General features: G+C 46.2%; 1 protein-coding gene across 1 annotated transcript in view; it reads right to left on the reverse strand.

Moving 5' to 3' along the window:
• IQCA1 (IQ motif containing with AAA domain 1) overlaps positions 1-21,134 on the reverse strand; it is a 171,894-nt gene that overhangs the window by 28,925 nt on the left and 121,835 nt on the right. The window contains exons 14-15 of the mRNA XM_007184769.2: positions 14,767-14,874; positions 10,329-10,528 (exon numbers count right to left, since the gene is read on the reverse strand). Coding sequence (XP_007184831.2) covers positions 10,329-10,528; positions 14,767-14,874 — 308 coding nt within the window. The remainder of the gene's footprint in view (positions 1-10,328; positions 10,529-14,766; positions 14,875-21,134) is intronic.

The following is a 21,134-nucleotide window of genomic DNA, read 5'->3' on the forward strand; positions in this document are numbered from 1 at the left end:
GAATAGGAGGACGATGGCCCAGGAATCCAACAAGGGGACTCGATGAAAGGATGAGGTCAGGTTAGGCCAGGGGAGCCCCAGGGCAGCTGGACGTCCAGGCGGGAGGACTGCTGGGTCTGGGGAGCAGGAGGGAGGTGGGGGGCTGGAAAGGGCTCTGAGGATGGCAGCAGAGCCATGGGAATGGATGGAGGGGATTCCCAAGGAAAGAGGGAGAGGGGAGGAAGCCAGACCAGGGCTGCGGAGTGGGGACCACAGGGTGAAGACGTTGATGGAGGAGAGAAGGAAGAGAAGCCCCCGAGAGAACAAAGGGGCACAGAAGAGGGAGCTGTCCTGCAGCCCAGGGAAGGTGGAGGGCAGTGAGGGGTGGGCGACGGCGGCCAGTGCTGGCCCAAGGGTCTGGCAACCAGGAGGTCACTGGTGGCCTTGGCAGGGTGTGGAGGGGACAGAAGCCAGGTGACAGGGAGCTGAGGAGCACATGGGACAGAGACAGGAAACATTGGCAGAATTTAGAGATGGCATTGGGTGGGGAGGTAAGGCGGGAGAGGATGACCTTCACGGGAGATGCCTTCCCTGCTTCACAGCCACGGGGAGGGGAAGGATGCCTGTGGGCCAGGCAGGTGCTGGAGAGTCAAGGAACATCCACGGAGGCATCAGGCAGGCAAGGCTGAGCTTTGAAAACGTGTGCCCCGGAAATACAGTCCTTTCTTTTTTTTTTTTTTAATATTTATTTATTAATTTATTTGGTTACATGGGGTCTTAGTTGTGGCAGGCAGGCTCCTTAGTTGCAGCACATGTGCTCCTCAGTTGCGGCACGCGAACTCTTAGTTGCGGCATGCATGTGGGATCTAGTTCCCTGAGCAGGGATCGAACCCGGGCTCCCAGCATTGGGAGCGCAGAGTCTTATCCACTGTGCCACCAGGGAAGTCCCAGTCCTTTCTTATTGTCATGCAAAAGCAGCATTGGTTAGGAAAAATTTCAGAATACATATTCAGACAGGCATAAACACCCTCTGCCCCCTTCACTGAGGGCAACTCATCAGACCTTTCCTGTTTTTACAGACCTTTCTCAATATCTATACTTGCAAGCACGAGACTGTTCGTCACACACTGCTTTATATTCTTGTTCACTTCGCACGAAATTTATTTCTCCAACATCATTTTAGCAAGGGGTCTCATCATTTATTGATCTAACCCCTGTTTTTTTTTAACATTTGGATGGCTTTCCTCCTTCTTGCTAAACCAAACAGCACTTAGATGGGTGCTTTTGGGTCCATGAAGCTAGTCGGTCGGAGGGTCTGCCAGCTCTTCACATTCTCACCCGTGTGGTCCACCTGCCCTCCTGGAGGCCCTCTGTTCACACTCTCTCCAGCCACAAATAAGTGGATCTGTTTTTCTACTCTCTTCTCCTCAACAAGTATTAACCATAAAAAACTCTTTGCCAATTTGTTAATGAAAAATGGTATCCTTTGCTATTTTAATTTTCACTTAGCAATGAAAAGGCTTTGTTTAAATTACCCACAGATAGTTTGAGGTCATGGGCAATTAAATGTAATTAATTCGTAATGGAACTTTCCAGAAGTTACAGGGGATAGTTTATTTCAGCCGCCAGTAGAGGGCTCTGCAGTCCTATTGAATATCAATTCCGGAATAAAGATGCATTTCAACCAAAATGTGCTTTTTCAAATTCTGGGAAGGTCTAGCAAACAGTTACTTCTCCATCCATGTGAGTTTTATGGATTTGATCTTTTGTGTTCTCCAAAGAAATGCTGTCAAACATCCGCCATCGGAATTAGATTCTCTTGGTTGGGATATAATGGCTCAACAATGAAAACCAGTTTGTGTTTGGCACGCTTGAATTACTAATTAGATCTGCCCAAATGACCCTTGGAAGCTTTGGAAATTCTTTCTGAAAGGGTCCTATTTTGTTTGCCATAGAGAACCCCAGGAAAACCCAGCTCCGTTTTTCAGTGGTTGTGTCTTAGTTTATTTACCAAACGGAAAAGGACCATCCATCCACCTATCCATCTGTCCGTACGCCCTTCCGTCTATCCAACCCACACAGATTTTGCTGAGCGTCTGTGGTGACAGGCAGGGACGTCTGGGAAGCATGGTCCCTGCCTGCAGGGTGTGTGGCCTCCTGTGTCTGAATGGGAGCTGCTAGGCAGTGAGGCAGCCGTCAGCGAGGTGCTGCCATGCTGGGGAGGAGCTGGGGGGCGGTTATTGGGGGGGGGGTCTTAGCTTTCTGAACTACAGTCACTCGGATTCTGTTTCCATTTAATATGTGAAGACATTTTGTTCTCTGTTTCCATTATTTACGAATTATATTTTCAAAATTTCTATTTCCTTGCATTATCTTTTATGTGATTGTAGGAGTTACTTCAAGTCCTTGCTGGCTGTGAGTTGGGACAAACCGTGAATGACAATCACAGGAAGAGCAGAGGTGCATTAGAGTCAGCAGCCCGGCTGGGCTGACCCTGTACGGAAAGGAAGGTAAACTGAGGCAGAGGAGAGGACCAGGAGGGAGGCACAGCTGATGGACTGGGAAAGGGGACATGGGGGAACCAGGTCAGCGCTGGTGCCAGGGACCCACTGGTACCATTGCTGATGATCAGGTGGAATTTGAGGGGATGGTGTCTGGATGGCGACAGGTGTCACGCTTATAGATCATCCAGACTTTCCCCTGGGACCCCCTCTTCCCAGCCTACTCCCAGCTAATCCATTAGAACGAATGGATTCCCGCCCACCCGCCCTGACCCTGTGCCAACTTTGGGAAGCACAGGGGTTAACGCCTGGGTGCAAGGCCATGGTCACCCTCCTCATGCACCTTTTAGCCACATGTAGGGCACTCCCCGCTCTAAGCGTTTCCAGACTGGTTAAAAATTCTTTAATGCCTGTGACATGGGCCCCGTCCCCATAATCCACCACGGAACAAGAGCAGATGCAGCCATGCTTATGTGCCGTACAGCCCACAGCGCGTCTGCACACACCTCCCTGCAGGTGGCGCCCGGGGCATCCGGGGTCGGGACCCGCCCTTCCCCCCACCCCCCCGACCCGGCCGCCCATCCTCTGTGGGGACGTGTGGATGCTCTGACTGCCGCTCGGTTTTGCTGTGAACCTGAAACCGCTCTAAAATGGAAAGTCTGTAGTAAAAAAAAAAGGTTTTGCTGCCTACGTGCGCTCCCTTCTTCAACCTGAAACCGTCCACACGACCCAGCGGGAGGGGACCCAGCTTTCTGATAGCAGCCCACTCAGGGCTCACGGGCAGCAGCCCCCAGTTCCTTTATTGCCACACCTGAGGCTGCACGAAAGCGGCTAAATTCTGTTTCTCTGTTTCCCTCTCCTCTCCCCCTCCTCTCTTACCCCCTCTCTCATTTGAGCAGCTCTGTTTTGGGGGGTCAGGTGTAGGTCTCTGCTTTACCCTTACTGAATTTCACCTTGAAAAGGCGGGACTGACATATTTATTACACTTACTGTACATCTGTGTGTTTTTTTTAAAGATCATCCACGGATAGCCACGATGTCTTTGTCTGGGTTATTAACCAGGAGTACAAGTCTCCATGAGCTACAGAGATGTAATTGCCTGGGCTCCCCATCTGCTGACTCCTGGGCCAGCTGTTTACACCAGCACATCTGGGCAAAATCCCTTGGCCAGCTGCCACGGGCCGTTGGCTGTGAGCCCAGCATGGAGCCCTGGTGGGTGGTGCTGAGACACGAGCAGCATCTCAGCTCCCTTTTGTCCGGATTCGCAGGCCAGTGCGGGCCACGTGGCCCAGACACCGGCTGGGCGGCCTCATGAGCCCTGCTCTCTTAGGTCTCCCCTCTGAGTCCAGCCCTCAGCGGCCAGACCTCTGACAAAGGAGGAAAGGGAGGAAGCCAGGACCCCAGGGAGGGAGGGACCATCTCCCCCAGGACCCAGAGCTCAGGATTAGGATGCTCTGCTCTGTCCTGCTCTCCGGGGTGCTGCTGGCCTCCCCTCCGCCTTCTCAGGGGCGGTCTGGAGGGTCAGGGAAGGGGGAAATCGGGAGGGCGTGGGGTGCCGCGGGAACTGCCAACGGGACGCTACAGCCTCCAGTTTCTTCACCTTCTCACGCTGAAATGTCTCACGCTGAAAAGGGTAAGCTGACACTCTGGCCCAGGAATGGCCTTGCGCTCGGGCCACCACGAGGGCATAGCTTTCACAGGGCCGGGCACGACACAGCCTTCACTCTCCCAGAGGCCAGCTGGGGGCCAGGTGATGGCTCTGGAGTCAGATATAGGCTTAAATCCAGATGCCAGCCCCTTAGTTCTCTTGTATTTTTGGTTGAATTAAGCATTCTGAGCCTCAGTTTTCTGGTCTGTAAAATGGAGACATTAATTCCTGCCTCATCAGGGATTGGGGCAATGAAAAGGGAAAGTGTGTATAAAACTTCTGGCCAGACAACGAGTCTTCCCTGCTTCTCCATCCCCTGCTTGACCATCATAAACACCTGAGGAGGCTGGCACCCTGCCTTGATAACTTCTTTTGTCTGCAAAACACCTATTAAATATTAATCATTTATCCCGTGTTTCTTAATTGTTAGATGTATTTCTTTTTTTTTTTTAACAATGTTTATTGTTTTTTTTTTGTTTTTTTTTTTAAATTTTATAGCTATTTATTTATTTATTTATTTATTTTTGGCTGTGTTGGGTCTTCGGTTCGTGCGAGGGCTTTCTCTAGTTGCGGCAAGTGGGGGCCACTCTTCATCGCGGTGCGGGGACCGCTCTTCATCGCGGTGCGCGGGCCTTTCACTATCGCGGCCCCTCCCGCTGCGGGGCACAGGCTCCAGACGTGCAGGCTCAGTAGTTGTGGCACACGGGCCTAGTTGCTCCGTGGCATGTGGGATCTTCCCAGACCAGGGCTCGAACCCGTGTCCCCTGCATTAGCAGGCAGATTCTCAACCACTGCGCCACCAGGGAAGCCCTGTTAGATGTATTTCTAATATTTCCTAGCTAAATAGACGTATATTCCTTTCCACATATAGCTTTACTAGACGAGAGAATTTTAAATAACATTTGTTAACTGGTACGGTAAAGGCATTTCTTAAAGGAATGCATTAGAGTTACCGCGTGTAAAATAAAAGAACCCTCCCAAAATAATGAGAACAAAACAGATTTGAACTTGTGCTTGGGAAACAGATCAGAAACTTGTTTCGCCAGCATGTTTTCACGTGCACGGGGTGTTGTGGGCAAAGCAGACGCCTCCAGCCAGAAGTGAAATTATGGTGTTTCCTAGGCGTTGCATTCTTTGCTCTGCCGAGATTAATTCAGTCAGAGGAATTCTTTATAAGAAGACGTGATGAGGAATTGGGCCCTTCTGTTATTTCACCTTCTCCAGCAAATGCCTCTCAGATCCATATTTTGCTGCCCTCAAGCTGCTGCAGCCCCGGCCCACATAACAGGACCGCACTGGAGCTTCCTGCCACTGATTCACCAGCGCAGCCATAAAATCCCACTTTCCTTTGGTTAATTAAAGGCAAATACCTCTTTGCAATGCAGATAGCTGCTCCGTCAGTCCTGCCAGGACACAGAGGCTCACTGTACGTGATCTTTAATTGAATGACTTCCACTCCAGAGACCTCTTGGTCTTTCATTAATCAGCTATATACACAGTAAAGGTGAAGCTTAACGAGGTGTGTGTCAGGCTCTCCAACGTGGAGTGGCCTAGGTGGATGTATGTACTATTCCGCATGTTGATAATCTGACATCCAGCATTTTGTGGTCCACCTAATGTCAGTCTGCAGTGATTCTAATTAATGCAAAGATAGCTTGACTGATATATCAAGACAGACCTCTCAGTGGCAGGAGCAAATAATTTCTTGAGAGTGAGAACATCATGATCATGTCCTTGGCTCTGTCCTGGAGTCTGAGCGACTGAGCCATTTGGTGGCTGGAGAAGAGCGGCTTAAGTCAGAGGCTGAATAATGCAGCTGTTAGACCTGGAGCCTCTGCACCTAGACTGACCAGGCTCACGTCACGGCATTGCAACCCAGGAAAGTCACTTAAATGCTCTGTACCTCAGTTTTCTGATCAGCAAAATGGGGATAACAATAGTGCCCACCTCATAAGGTTGTTGTGAGGAGTGAATGAGTTAAAACAGAGAGAAGTGTAAGGTCTGTGATATATAGATGCTCACGAAATGCCAATATTTTTATACTCATGTGCTTCTGTTGGTTACTTGACAATGTCAACAAAATTCAGCGTTTAGAATAAGTGCATTTAGGTGTTCTTTTGGGCAAGAGGAGGGGTTTCTCTTACTTTTCCTCTGAAGAACTTAGTGCTTTGAGCTTGGTGGTTAAGTACACAGAGGCCACAAATCAGGTTGCTGGGCTTCAAATTCCAGCTCATCTTCAAATTCTTGGGTAACCTTGCAAGTGTGCACGCATGGGGGAAGATTCCAAGAAGCTCAGTGGAAAGCAACAGCTGGAAAACTAAAATAATTGAGCACATACCTTAGCTTCTGCCAAGTTAAAAGAGCTTGGTAAACACCTCAAGCTGTCCTTTTAGACCTCAAAGTAAAGACAAGGTTCCAGGACTAAGGGTGAACTCAAAATAGACCCACACTAACAAAATAGAAAACAAAACCTCTGCAAGTTCAAGCTGATCAGCCAGCAACTTAACTGCCTGATAGAACCAAGCCTAGCATGCTTCAGAGTGTCAACAATGTATCATCCACAATGTCTAATGTACAATAAAAAATTATTAATCATATGAGGAAACAGAAACATGTGACACATAGTCAAGAGAAAACAAATAGAAACAAACCCCAGTATGACACAGTATTGGAATTAGCAGATAAGGACTATAAGGCAACTACTGAGTTCAAGGACTTAAAAGAAAAGATAGCTACATTGAATGAACAGATGGAGAATTACAACAGAGAAATAAAGACCTATAAGAATAAGCAAATTTAAATCCTAGAACTGAAAAGCAAAATATCAGAAACACAAAAAAATAATCCACAAGATAGGTTTAATAGCAGATTGGAGATAGTAGAAGAAAGGGTAGGTAAACTTGAATGTAGATTAATAGAAATTATCCAATGTGGAAACTAGAGAGACAGAACCTCAGTGACTTGTGGAACAATATGAAGCAGTCAAATAAATAAATAAATAAATAAATAAATAAATAAATAAATGTATGTATGTATGTATGTATGTATGTATGTATGTGTATATATATATATATATCTCAGAAGGAAAGGAGAGAAAGTGAGGCAGAAAAAATATTTGAGGAAATAATGGCTCAAATTTCCCAAATTTGGCTTAAAACATGTATTTACAGTTTCAATGAGCACAGTGAGCCACAAGCAGTTAAAGTACAAAGAACAAACAAAAATATCTAGACACCTTATAGCCAAGTGAATGAAAACAAAGATAAAGTGAAAATCTTATAACCATTCAGAGAATATTGACACATTACACACAATAGATCAATAATTCGAATTTCTGACAACTTTTCATCAGAAATAATGCAGTCACAGAGACAATGTAATAACATTTTTAAAGTGCTGAAAGAAAAATGTGTCAACCCAGAATTCTATATCCATCAAAAATATCCTTCAAAAATGGAGGCAATGTAAAAACATTTAAAAATAAAATGAAAGCTGAGAAAATTTGTTGCCAGCAGACCTGCACTAAAAGAAATGTAAAGGAAGTTCTGCAGCTGAAAGGGAAATGACACCAAATGGAAACCTGGATTGGCAGAAAGGAATGAAGAGCACTGAAAATGGTAAATGTGTGGGTAAGTATGAAATATTAAACTTTTCTGCTGAATTTCTTTAAAAGACAAATGACTATTCAATGCAAAAATAATAACACTCTATTGTGTTGTTGACAGCATTTCTAGATGTAAAATGTATGATAAAATCATAAAGGACAAGGGATAATAAATGGATTATATTGTAAGATTCTCACATTTTAAGGAAAATAGTACAATGTTAATGCTATGTAGACAGTGTTAAGTTAAAAATGACTATCATAATTTGTAGAGCAATCACTGAAAAATAAGAGTCATTGCTAAAAAGACAATAGAGGAATTCAAATAAAGTAATAAAAAGTACTGAGTTTACCCAAAAGAAGGAGAAACGGAAGAATAAAAAAGAAATGGGACAAATGGAGAACACACAGCAAAACGGGAGACCTAACTCAACCACGTGAATAATTGTAAAGGGAGCAAACACTCCAGTTCAATGGTAGATATTGTCAGATTGGATAAGAAAGCAAGACTCAAGTATGTGCTATCCACAAAAAGGCATTTTAACTATAAAGACATTGAAAATAAAAGAGTATAAAGAAAGCTGGTGTGGCACCGTTAATATCAGACTGGGTAGACATCAAGATAGGGAGTATTATTAGAGACAAAAAGGGACATTTCATAATGATAAAATAAGCCATCAGGAAGACATCACATCCTAAGTGTGGATACATCTCATGCATACCAGAGCTTCAGCATATGTGAGGCAAAACCCAACAGAACTAAAAGGAGAAATAAAGAATTTCACAATCATAGTTGGAGGTTTTAATACCCCCTCTCAGTAATTGATAGGACAAGTAAACAACAAAAAAATTAGAAAACGAAAAGCAAGTCAGAGAATGGGAGGAAACATTTGCAATATGTGTGTCCCACAAAGAACTTGTAACCAGAATATATAAAGAACCCTTCCAAATCTCAAGACCAGCAGTCCAGTGAAGAGTAGGCAAATGACTTGAACAGACATTTCAAAAAAGAAGTTATACAAGGACCAAAAAGCACATGAAGATGGTGGTGACACAGCTGTATCCGTTTCTTCAAAGCTCACACTTAAAATGCATATTTCAGATCTGTGCATGTCACTGTATATAAATTTTACCTTAATAAAAATAGTGCAGGAGGGTCAGGAAGAGAAGGGTCTAGGTTTGGACCCTGCTCAGCCACTTGATCTCGGTGGCCTTGGGCAAGTTACTTAACCTCTCAGAGCCCCAGTTTCTTTATCTGTAAAATGGGGATGAGAATGAACTCTTCCCTGGGCTGCTGTGAAGATTAAATACAATGACACAAGACATGGAGCACTTAGCGTGTATGAGGCGCTCTATTAAACAGCTTAATGCTCGCTCTTTATTCCCCACCCTCCTTCTTCTTCTCGCCTCCCAGCTCCTCAAACTTCTCTCTCCATGGATTCCTTCAGGACAAGCCAGGGACGAAAGTAGGGGGGGGGTGTCCTAATTTGTGCAGCGTGGGGTCCATGTGGCTGGGAGAGGAAACCCCGCTGCCATCACTTCCTCCCTGGGGCTGTTAGGAGACGGAAAAGGAACCATTTCTATGAGCGGACGCTCGTGTGTAACCATCTCCCCTGAAAGCAGATGCAGAGCTAACATCTAGCCCCAGGTACCGGACAGTCCTTGCTCTGTGTACATTTTGATATAGTAAAAGCTGGCTTATCGGGCATGCTAGCAAAATGAACTGAACAGCCTAAGGACAACCTTGAGGGACTCAAACAACTGAAAATGAAATCCTGTGAAGTTTTAATATCAAATATAGAGTATCAGAATGCTCTAAAACTCGGTAATCCTCAAGTGTACATATGTATATTGTGTCTCTATCTATCCATCTATCTATCATCTAACTATCCATCCATCCATCCATCGATGTATCTTCCTCATCATCCATCACCATCATCATCTACATCTAAACTATATCAGAGAATCATTGCTTTTAAGGCTGACAGTATCATTTGGTTTGACTCCTTCATTTCAGTGATGATAAAACAGAGACCCAGGGAGGTGAAGAGCTTATCTAAGATCACAGTGCTGGGCTGTGTATGCACCTTCGAGGACGTGGCATCCTCTGGCACTGGGATGTAATTGAATATCTGCACTACTGCGGTCAGCTTAGCTTCCTGTGGGTTCCTCCTTTACTTCCTGTGTGAGAAGCTGACTTCAATTTATGCCACGTGAGAAAAAAAATACCCCCAAATGCAAATATCTGATGCCATTATTAGAGGGAGGTGGGCTGGAAAAGGATTGAATTTTTAACGAGACCTGTGAACACTGCAGGAAGGACTCCTGTGGCAGAAGGAGGCTGATCTGAATGGCACAGGAGGGCGTTTACGCAAAGGAAGAAGCTGTGTCTGGTTGTTGGATGCTCAGCCAGATGCAATAATACAGTAATTTACAGGAGGATGCAATGGGGAAGTTTAAGAGGGATGTGCATGTCTGCCTAAGGAAATGATCTGTGAGGGTCTGTGCTAGCTGGCTTAAGGAGATTAACTGCAGCATTTGAAAATGCAATTTGAAAGGAGGACGAGAACCAGAGATCAAGAAGTGTGACAGATACCTTGAGGACGACGTGTAGCATCATCTGGAGGCCATTTTTGCCCGGGTATTTCCCGGCAATGTTAGCTGCAGACAAGTTGAAGAGGTTGGCTCCCGTTTCGGTACAGATGGCATGGACCAGCAACTTCTTCCCCACCCCAGACGGACCAGCCAAGAGCAGGGATTTCACCGAAGGAGCTTTCTCATGCACTGCTTCAGAACCTAAAAAGGCAGAGGCAGAGGCTCTAAGATCCCGCCAAGAAAATAAGTGGTTCTTAGACGGGGACTCCTCAAGGCCATGACTCCGTGGCATGACCCCAGTCTCGGCAACAGTGATGGATGTGTGGAAGGCATTTCTCACCAGGGGCACGCCTCCTGTCTCAGCCAGCTCCGTGACACCTTTGATTTGTATGTCAAGGTGGAGCTGTCAGGTCTCCTTGGGCGTTCAATACATTGCTTCTCTCTCACCCCTCACCCCAGCATTCCCCCCACACTCATAATTTTAGAGAACATTCCTGCGGTAACTAACCTCTGGCATTTTGGGGGAAGGGGCTGGGGGTTTCTCTGCTTCTCAGCAGCACTACACCCTTTGAAGGCTCGGGAAGACGAATGTGCGATGCACGGGAAGATGCGGGGGAAAAAACAAGATCCAGGCAGCAGTAGCCTGGCTCTTTTTCCTTAATTTTTACTTTATATTGGAGTATAGTTGATTAACCATGTTGTGTTGGTTTCAGGCATACAACAAAGTGATTCAGTTACACATATACACGTACCTATTCTTTTCCAAGTTCTTTTCTCGTATACGTTATTACAGAATATTGAGCAGAGTTCCCTGTGCTATGCAGTAGGTCCCTGTTGGTTTCGTCTGTCCTGGTTTCTAGTCTGTCGGTAGGGGCAGAGTCAACCTGACCCTTGATAATAAAGGACGTGAATTATTAGGTCCCTCAGAGGTCCCTGCCCTGTGCTCTCAACCTCATTGCCCATCTCCTGCGAGCCCAGATTGGAACTCGGGCTTGATTTCTTCCATCATCCTGAACACGAGCAGAGCACACGTCGGCAGTAAGTAATTAGAGAGTGAACAGAATGAAATCCTGTAGAAGGCTGTGATTGGAACATTGGCTATCGCACTAGTTTGCTTTTGGTCAACTGCTGGGCTCTTCTGGATCAGCTGTAAACAAATCAACATTCTAATTATTGTGCTTCTCTTTCTTTTTTCTTGTGTGATTGACAAGACTTAGGGAATTTATCTAATCATTAGGAACAATTTTTATAGTTACCGACTACACTCTACAAAAACTTGGAAAGTAGTTTTAAGCAAGTTCTCTTTAAAATGAAGCTAAACGGGCACGCTTCCATTGTGGTTAGCGTGGGAAATGGCAATGTGTTATGGTGAAGCAGAACTCATTTTCCACAACAGCAGAGAGACGCCATTCTTCCCGTCTCCCGTTCATCACCTGGATACTGAAGGCTCAGTCTGTGGCCTCGGCTGGGGGCCACTGGGGATGCGCATGTGGTAGAGACAGGATTTGCTGTAAAGAGTTTATGGCCGGGGGGAGATAAACTTAAGAAGTAACTAGAAGGGGAGGAAAAGATCCGTGCTAAGATCCGTGAGAGAGACAGAGATTCAGGGAAGAAAGGACTTCCCATTGCGGGGATGAGGTGGGTGCATGGGGGTGAGTCAGGCCAGACTTCAGAGAGAGGGGCTGCGTCTGGGCTGGCCGGTGAAGAACGGGCAGAGTGGAAGGGGGCGTCTGAGAAGGATGCAAGTAGGGGGACGCAGTGACCATAGCCTGGAGCGGAAGGTCAGGTCCTGGGTGGGGGGGCAGATGATTCTGGCTGGCGAGGTAGCTGGGGTCAGCAAGGGGGTGGGGCGGAGAGTAGTACCAGCTGTCGGGGTCCTTGGAAGATGATGAGGGTTAGAGTGGTGGCCGAAGCCTGGGGGCCAGGAGAGTTCCTGAAGGGGTGGAGGGAGGGGAGAACAGCGCTGAGGACAGAACTGGGGGAGGGGCAGCAGGAGGGAAGGGGCACAGGCGGGGGAGGCCCGGACACGTCATCTACCCCAGGGATGTGACTTTCCAGAAGGAAGGGGGTGGTCACCAGCGTCGTGCAGAGGGGGAGAGGGTGGGTCCAGAAAGGCCTCTGCACCGGGGCCTCGCTGGCCTCTGGAGAGCTCATCAGACGGCAGGGCAGGGAGGGGCCGCGGAGTCGCTGGGGACAAATCTGCCACGGCGTCCATGGCTCTAGCTGCTCATCTCGCCTTTCAAGGGCAGTTTTAAAAATTGCCTAGAATTGCTAAGAGACAGAGGAAATTTCCAGGCTTTTGTGCGTTCACCCTTTTCAACTTTCGGAGGATTAAAGAGTCACGAGGAAGCCAGTGTTCCGTGTCCTAAGCCCAGCTCTGCCCCTTCTGACCCCGGACTTGGAGAAAGTTCCTCAACATCATGGAAAGGCTTACTCATCCGTGAGGGCTGCTCAATGGCCACCTCTGCTGGGCGATGAAACCGCACATAAAACGCATCTGCTGCACCATGAGCGCCCTCCCCCCTCGCCTCCCTCTCTCCCTCCACGCTGCGGGGACAGTGATATTTCCGGGGCGGGGGGCAGTGAGAGGGTGAATGTTGACCAGATGCTTCCTGGGCATTCCCTTACTGCCCTTACTGCTTTGAAAGTTCACACCTCGTCCTGGGAGCCCTGGCCGAGGCTCCTGGAACCCTGGAGGCCGGTGGAAGCTTTGCTGCCGGGCAGGGTGGGAAGTGGCCTTGCCGTGTGTCCTCAGTGCCCTCTTCCAAGTGGCCGCCTTGGCTAGTCCTGGCAGTGGCTACCTGGATAATCAGACCAACAAACGCATTCCCTTTTGTGACCGGATACCAGTTTAGACGTATGAAATTCAGACGAAGCCCTGGCAGGCTGCCATGTGAGCGAACTTCTCTGTCTGACTTGTTTGTACAGTGCAAACTCGTGAACAGGTCATGAGAACAAACGCCCCGCTGCCTCCGGGGCCTGGGGACGTCAGCCACCAGGGAGACTTCAGGTTTCTCATTGACAAAAGGAGGGTCCGGGTGGGATGCCTCCCAGGCACGCTTCTTCCAGAACCCTCAAGTCAGCTTGGACACGACACCCATTACCTCGTATCTGCCAGCGGAGGATGCAGACACACCACACGCTCACTTGTGAGGCGTTCCCTTACAATCTTGACACCTCTTGATGTTCTCGGCTCTACTGCCTTCCTTCACTCTGTGATGAAGTTTGAGGGCTAATCTGTTTATTTACATGGACCCCGTTAAATATTGCATATTGATTTTGTTGACCCCAAATTATGTTGATCCCCAAGTATTATATATTTGTGTTATATATGTATTTTATTTATGTTGACCCCTATTCTATGGACTGCTTCTGACATGAAGTTGAAAGAAGAATGAACTATTTCTTGCCAATAGGTTTAAGTTCTTATTTAAGTCAACGTGGAATAAGATGAGAAGTGTCCAAACGATTACCATCTCACTTTAAAGCAAATTAAACAAACAAAATGAGATTTCTAGTTCAGAATGGTCATCAGAGCACGGCCTGGCTGGAGTTCCTGCCCCTGCCCCAGGTGACGCAGTCATGAAAACATAAAAAAAAGTGAACGAGAGGGGCAGGTATCTGTTACCGAGAGCCCCGACTTTCCTGCAGACTCTGGTCCGTCTGTCTGAACAACCGTGATTGAATCTCCGTGGAAACTGGCAGAGCCTTGATTCTTTAGATCCAAGAAATACACTTTCACTGACTCCCGAAGGGCCGGCTCTGTTAAGGACCCAGTGACAGAGCCTGTGTGTAACAGGTAAGCCTAACCTCAGCCTTTGTCTAATTTGGTCACTTTGTTTTTTTGTTTTTTTTAAAAAATTTATTTATTATTTATTTATTATTTATTTTTGGCTGTGTTGGGTCTTCGTTTCTGTGCGAGGGCTTTCTCTAGTTGTGGCAAGTGGGGGCCACTCTTCATCGTGGTGCGCGGGCCTCTCACTATCGCGGCCTCTCTTGTTGTGGAGCACAGGCTCCAGACGCGCAGGCTCAGTAGTTGTGGCTCACGGGCCCAGTTGCTCCGCGGCATGTGGGATCTTCCCAGACCAGGGCTCGAACCCGTGTCCCCTGCATTGGCAGGCAGATTCTCAACCACTGCGCCACCGGGGAAGCCCTAATTTGGTCACTTTGAATCGCAGGTGCTTGCCTCGGTTATCATCTCTCCAGATGACAGCTTCCAGGACCTTCAAAATGCTAACCAGACATTCAAAGGCACTACAGATGTGCTTCCCGGGCGGTACCTTTCTGTGCTCCAGGATGCTCTAGCCCAGCAGAACGACCCTCACTCACAATTCTCAGTAGAAGAGGTAAGCCGCAATGCACACTGATGACGACCAGGAAGACACGAGCACACACACCTGCTTCTAGCAAAGGCACAACGGGGCAAGTGGAGTCCTTACCTAGTGGCAGGATCCCGTACAGGGTGATTAGCTGTCGGACATCCAGGAGGGAAGGCATGGGTTCTGTGGACATCTGGCGAAGAGTAGTCCCCAAGTAGCTGTACTCACCTGGGGAGAAAAAAAATAGAGGACAAATGAATGGGAAACTACGCTACTCTGAGTTGCATAATTTGGACACTTGCAAAACTAACATAGGATACAAATTGAACATTTCTGAGCAAATACACTCATATTATGGAGAGTCATTATAAAGAACTTCTCAGATAAAGGCTTGAAGAAAATCTGTCCAGCCACAAAAACATTTCTATACTCGCTACAATAACTGGGAATTATGTTGAGTATGATACTAACCTCCCAGTATTTTAAAGAATAACCTTCGGATGTTGAATATGTGAAGAGCAAAGTTCTAAGATGAAGAACATACAAAGTAAACTAAAATACGGCAGGTTTGGTTTAATTTCTGTTCCAAGAGATTATGTCTAACATTTGCACAAACTTTAAAAATAACTTACTTAAGATGGATGTGAAATTTGTATTGAAGCCGTGTAAATCTGAACCTGAAATGCAATCATTTGAAAGGTAGGATCTGAGTCTAATTTAGGATAAATAGAAATATCTCCTTTTGAGGGTGATATTCATTAACATTTTTATCATTTTTAAAGGATTACCAAAGGAATAATATCGAAATAAATCTTTACAGGTTTAATTAGAAGGCATCAAAGAGCTTAATTGTAACTAGTCATAAATCTGAAGTGTTATTTTCTAACTAATTTAGATAAGGTCACCACGAAAATTAGTTTTGCTGCCTTCATTTGTCATGAGGATGGACTTTTACATGCTCATGTGATTCTCTCTTGATCTGTACCTGAATCTGAAGGAAAAATATTCGAAAAACGAATCACAATCTCTTGATATTTTTTTTCCTGACTTTTTCTTTTCATAGCAAGTACGGATCTTGCAGAGCTTTCAATGTTACATATGTACAACAAATGCCTTTATGTGTGTATGAAAACACTGAAGAAATACATGTAGGTGTCTATGAAATCCTGAAAATATCAAGGGCTTTAAAGCATTTTCAAATGCTAAGGAAATGAGAGTTAAAATCCAGATAATGATTGCTGTTTTGTTGTGGGCCACAGCCTTTCAAAGCCTCCGCATGAAAAAAAGTCCTTGGCAAGGGCAATGGTCTTGGTGAGGGAAATGAGTGATAATGAAAGCGTCGATTATGGCTTCCGATCTGCACGCTTTTTAATGAGCAGGTAATAAATAGAAGAGCGGTTCATTTCGCCTTCACTAGAGCAGGAAGGGATCCTGCAGCCACCGTTAAATCCAGCACTTATTGCTGTAAACATGACATTAGGGGGGGCATAAAAGTGACCCCATTTTCCTGCTTAAGTAAATCCAAGTTAATTCCCAAATGCTCCATATTTTCTAGTCCCTACTTAGACAAAGGAAGTCGAACTGGTGGGTGTTGGTTCTGATAGAAGGAACGACCCTTTGCCAAGTGAGGAGACTCATTCTGAAAGTGTGTTACTACGTTTTGCTATTGCCCAGCGTGGAAGCCATAAGCCCTTCCCATGGACTCATTCAGAATTTAGAGACTTCAGGATTCCCTGCACAGACACCAGGTCTTCCACGAGCGAGGGAAGAAGGAAGCAGCAGATGAAGAGGTGTTGGAGATAGAAAGCATGAAGAAGGGCAAGGAAACCTAGGACAACAGCGGGAAAAGAAACAGGACTGTGTTATGGGTAGGATTGTGTCCCCTTAAAAATCCGTATGTCAAAGCCTAACCTCCAGTATCTCAGAATGTGACCTTATTTGGAAATAGCATCATTGCAGACGTAATTAATTAAACTGAGGTTATTAGGGTGGGTCCTAATCCAATATGACTGGTGTCCTTTATAAAAAGGGGGAGTTTGGACACAGACACACACACAGGGAGGAGTTCACGTGAGGATGAAGGCAGAGATGGGGTGATACAGCAGAAGCCAAGGATCGCCAACGACTGCCAGCAAACCACCGAGGGATGGACGAGACGAGGGGTGAGAGGAAGAGGTCAGTTTAGGCCACGTGAGCCCCAGGGCAGCTCAGCATCCCGGCAGGGGAGGACTGACAGGTCCAGGGAGCAGGACAGAGGTGGGGGCTTGAAGAGGCTCTGAGGCTACAGCCAAAAGATTCCTTCTCAGAGCCTCCAGAAGGAACCAACACTGCTGACACCGTGGCGTTGGACTTCTGGCCTCCAGAACTGGGAGAGAGTAATTTTCTGCTGTTTAAGCTGCCCTACTGTGGTACTTGTTACAGCAGCCCTAGCAAATGAACACAGAAGGAGGAACTAATTGTAGAGAAAAGGAACATACGCGCACACTTAAAAAATAAGGAGAAATAAAAATATTTGAGAAATCAAGGTGAAATCAGCTTCTAACATTTCCATTCTACCCCACACAGCACTGAAAAGAGAATAAGGAACAGAACAATTGATAAAAAATAACAGCCTCTTAAAAAAGTTACTCAAAGAAAAGGAGTGAGAGAACACAGGAGGCCTCAAGTCTGTGCAGCAGACGATGCTCGTAGGACTTGGGGCCTCCCACCTGCACCAGGACATGCCAGCTCTGCCCCGGGCACTGCCAGGGCTGCACAGAGCATCTTCTGATGATGACAAGCAGGGTGACGCATGCTACGTGGTTACAATCCAGGTTCCTGAATTGTTTATACAATAAAAATGTATGTTGGATGCAGGCTACCAGCTTCCAGAATGAGGTCGACAGAGAGACTTCTCAGGTTAACTTTCTGTTGCAACAGCTCTGCCAAGATTATGCACCCTGGGGCCCAGGTATTCCGAAGCTTCCGATGTTTTTCACATGTAATGTCTAAGTCAAATCTTCTAAGGTGGGATTTTGGGGAACCCGTTGAATCTTCTTGTTCTTAGGACAGGCCCTGGATGCCAAGGAGAAAGTGAGAAGCACCAGCCCTGGCCTGGGTGTCAATGTTCCCACCGAACGCAGCAGCTCCAGAACCATAGGCAGGACCAGGTAATTTAGGGGAGTACTGGCTGTGTTTGCTCCCTCTGTATTTTCCCCTGGAGCAGTGGCCGACCTAGGTGCCTCGTGCTTCTGCGATGTGCACAGGGAGGGAGGGGCACGGAGGCACCAGGAAGTCACAAGCCCTCTGGCTGGCAAACCCTGAGCCCGCGGAAGGATGGGTGAGATCACCACCGCAGCAACACGGGGACACAGCTAGCCAGCTCTGTGCCAGCACGCCTCGAGGGCTCCATTTCCTCTCTCATTAAATTGTCACAGCAATTTCGTGAGGCCGTTGCTGTTATTAGCCTCAGAATTGTGGAAACTGAGGCACAGAAAGATTACAGAAAGGACCAGCGACCCAGAGGGTGGTAGCTTCAGAGGCAGGAGGGAGGAGACATTCCCAGCCTGGGCGGGACAGCTGGTCAGTGGGTCTCTGGTCGGTGGGCATCAGCCCTGTGTCCTGGTGGCACGGAGGACGAGGGAGCAGGGGAGAGAGCCCCTCGCTGAGAGAGGGCCCCAGGCAGGCATGAGTGGCCCCTGCAGGCACCAAGGGGTTCTGGAGGGCGCCAGTGCCCAGAATCTCTCCCCAGCCTCCGGGCACCATTTGGGAATCGGGGACCTTGATGGTACCTGGGGGCAGGGGTGGAGGCTTGTAAGAAGGATTGAATTTGAATAACCTTGGCAGTTTAGCCCTCGTGATGCTAAGTTATGGTGATTTAAAGAATAAGGAAATGTGCTATTTCTTGCATACCCAAGCTTATGGCGGGAGCTGGTTCCTGGGCACAGGGTCAGTGCTCCGAGCTGGGCAGGTGCACAGGGACAGAGCAAGAAACTGGGGGTGGGGGGAGTTGGGGGCTGGGCCTGGGGGGAACCAGACATTTCGAACTTGAGTTTCCTGCCTTCCAAGTCTCTTTCAGCCCTAACTGCTGTGATCCTAGTGCGTATTTGGATTTGAGTGATGTTTAGAAAAGAGTGGAAGCCCCCCAGACAACTCGTGTCCCGGCACTGCTGAGCCGGGCTGGCTGTGAATACAGGGTTCCTGGGCTGTGGAGAATGTCCAAACCATGCGGCCACGTTCTGAGTCTGAGGGTTTGTGCTCCATCCCCACCTGCAGGGGGAGTTGCTGAGGCACAGCCAACACCCACCCTGCCCTGCTTGTCCAGCTTTGGGCCGGCTGGAAAAGGAGGAGGGTTAATGCCCCAAGGTTTCGTTTTCCCCTTTACTTTAAAGTCTGGTACTTTTATTAGAATACATCTTGGTGTTGGTCAATTGGAGTTGATATTCTCACATACAAAGTGTGATCATTCATTATGCGGTTTGCATTTCTGTTTTAGGAAATTTTTCATGAATAAAAATTCTTAGTAGTTGTTCTGTTCCTTGGCTTTGGTTTTCTTCTTCAGGGATGTGTATTATCTTGCCTGCCTATGTGAATTTTCTTTGCCTACCTTTAGTACTTGTTACTTTCTTTTGAAACCTTTTAATCTTGTTCTTCATTTCTAGTTTTATTTAAAAAAAATTTCTGTCTTTCACATTTCATTTCTCTTAAAGCATGGTTTGTAGACTTTATTCATTCTTGTATTCATTGTAACTTAGTTTTGTCCTAAAACGATTTTTCTCCTTTATTTAAAATATTCCTGGAATTTTGTGTAGCTCATTTCTGCACTTTTCTAATTCCATTTTATGTATTCTTACATATCTTCTATGATTTTCTTAATGTATATTAGCTTGGTTTGAAAGAGTAGCTTCCAGTTATGTCTGCTTTGTGGGCACGTCTTTTTGTGATGATACTTTGCTCCTTATTCTTTCTTTTTTAATAGACATCTGGCATGGGCTTTGACCTTGACATTTTCCATTGCTTAAATTTATATGAGTTAATATTCCTGTATGTTTAGAAGATAGTTTGGGTCAGGGTAGCTTTTTAAATTTCATAGAGTCCCCTCTTCTGTTGTTTTCATATATGTTATTAGTATGGTGGCTTGCTTTTTGAGATGTCCTTGTTCTGTTCCCCTCCCCCAATTTATTCTGGACCTTTTCTCTCCCTCATCTCTGTTGTTCCTATTCAATTGTGATTCTACTCCCAAGACTTTCTTCTCAGTATAAGGCCGTGTCTTGGAAGGGTCAATTGCAAGAGCGTCCAGAGGACGCTCTTGGACTGTTCTCGCCCGTTCATACTTTCTGATTCTATCCATTTTCACGCATCTGCTGTTGAAGTGGGCAAACCCCTCTCAATTCCAGCTACAATTACTACCCTGGTCTGCTGTGCTTTCCAGTGAGTGCTTGCTGGCTATTTTGGGGTTCTTTTGTTTTTTTGTCCCCAATGGCTTGCACTTTGGGCTTTGAGGGGAAACTTGGTTATTTCGTTTTTGTGTTAACGTTGTCCACAGGTGTTTGCTTTCGCCATCTAGTTGCTTTGTCTATTTTTATGTGGGGATCTGGGAAGATCCACTGCCATCTTTTCAAGCTAAGGATCTCAACCGGGAAAAAGAAGACAAACGTGGAAAAGACCAAAGGGAGCCAATCCTTGTGGCGATTTGACTGATTTTGCTAGACTGGGTCATTTACGTTTGAGGTCACTCTTAAGAGGTTGATTTCATTTGCTTTGACCTTAAGCATCTTCAAGATGCTGCCTGGAAACTGACAAAGAGGTCAGTGAGGAAGTCCAAGATGGATAAGAAATTAGTAAGAAGATGAGAAATATGTCCATTAATTCTCTGAGACTCTACCATGTGCTAGGCACTGTACTAAAAACTAGGAATTCAGTGATAAGCAACAAAGACATGATATGAAGGAAGAAACCAGACAAGGAGAGAGACAACACTCAGAGATCCCAATCGTAAGTAAAGAGGTAGGGTTCTGCTAAAAGTGTTATTTTTTCATATGAACAGAATTAACAGAACATAATCAAGGCAATCCAGGAGAAAACCCTGCAGTACTTGAATAAGAAACACATAAAATAAATAGAAACCCAACAGATATTCCAGTACATTTTCTGGTAAAATCTTACACCATTACGAAATATGCTCCTCCAAGCCCCTGAGAAGGAAATGTGGTTTTATTTCAAAGGGATTAAAGTGATCATTTTTTGATCCAAGGAAAATGTCAGCCTTTTTGCTCCTGCAGGCCAAAACTGGGTCAGTGTAAACACTGGAATGAATAACTCGGAAATGGGTTATAATACAATTTTAAAAAGAGAGAATCCATGTGTCTACTCTAATACCAAAACAATTTTAAAAGGAGGGTGGGAGGGAAATCTCTCCAGAACGATGGTACCTGCTAGAAGAGGAGACAGAAATAGGATATTCCCACTTTACAACCACCATAGCAAAAATTGATGCAGGCAGAAGTCAT

Source organism: Balaenoptera acutorostrata, chromosome 8 (genome assembly GCF_949987535.1).
Source record: "Balaenoptera acutorostrata chromosome 8, mBalAcu1.1, whole genome shotgun sequence".
NCBI classification, from domain to species: Eukaryota; Metazoa; Chordata; class Mammalia; order Artiodactyla; family Balaenopteridae; genus Balaenoptera; species Balaenoptera acutorostrata.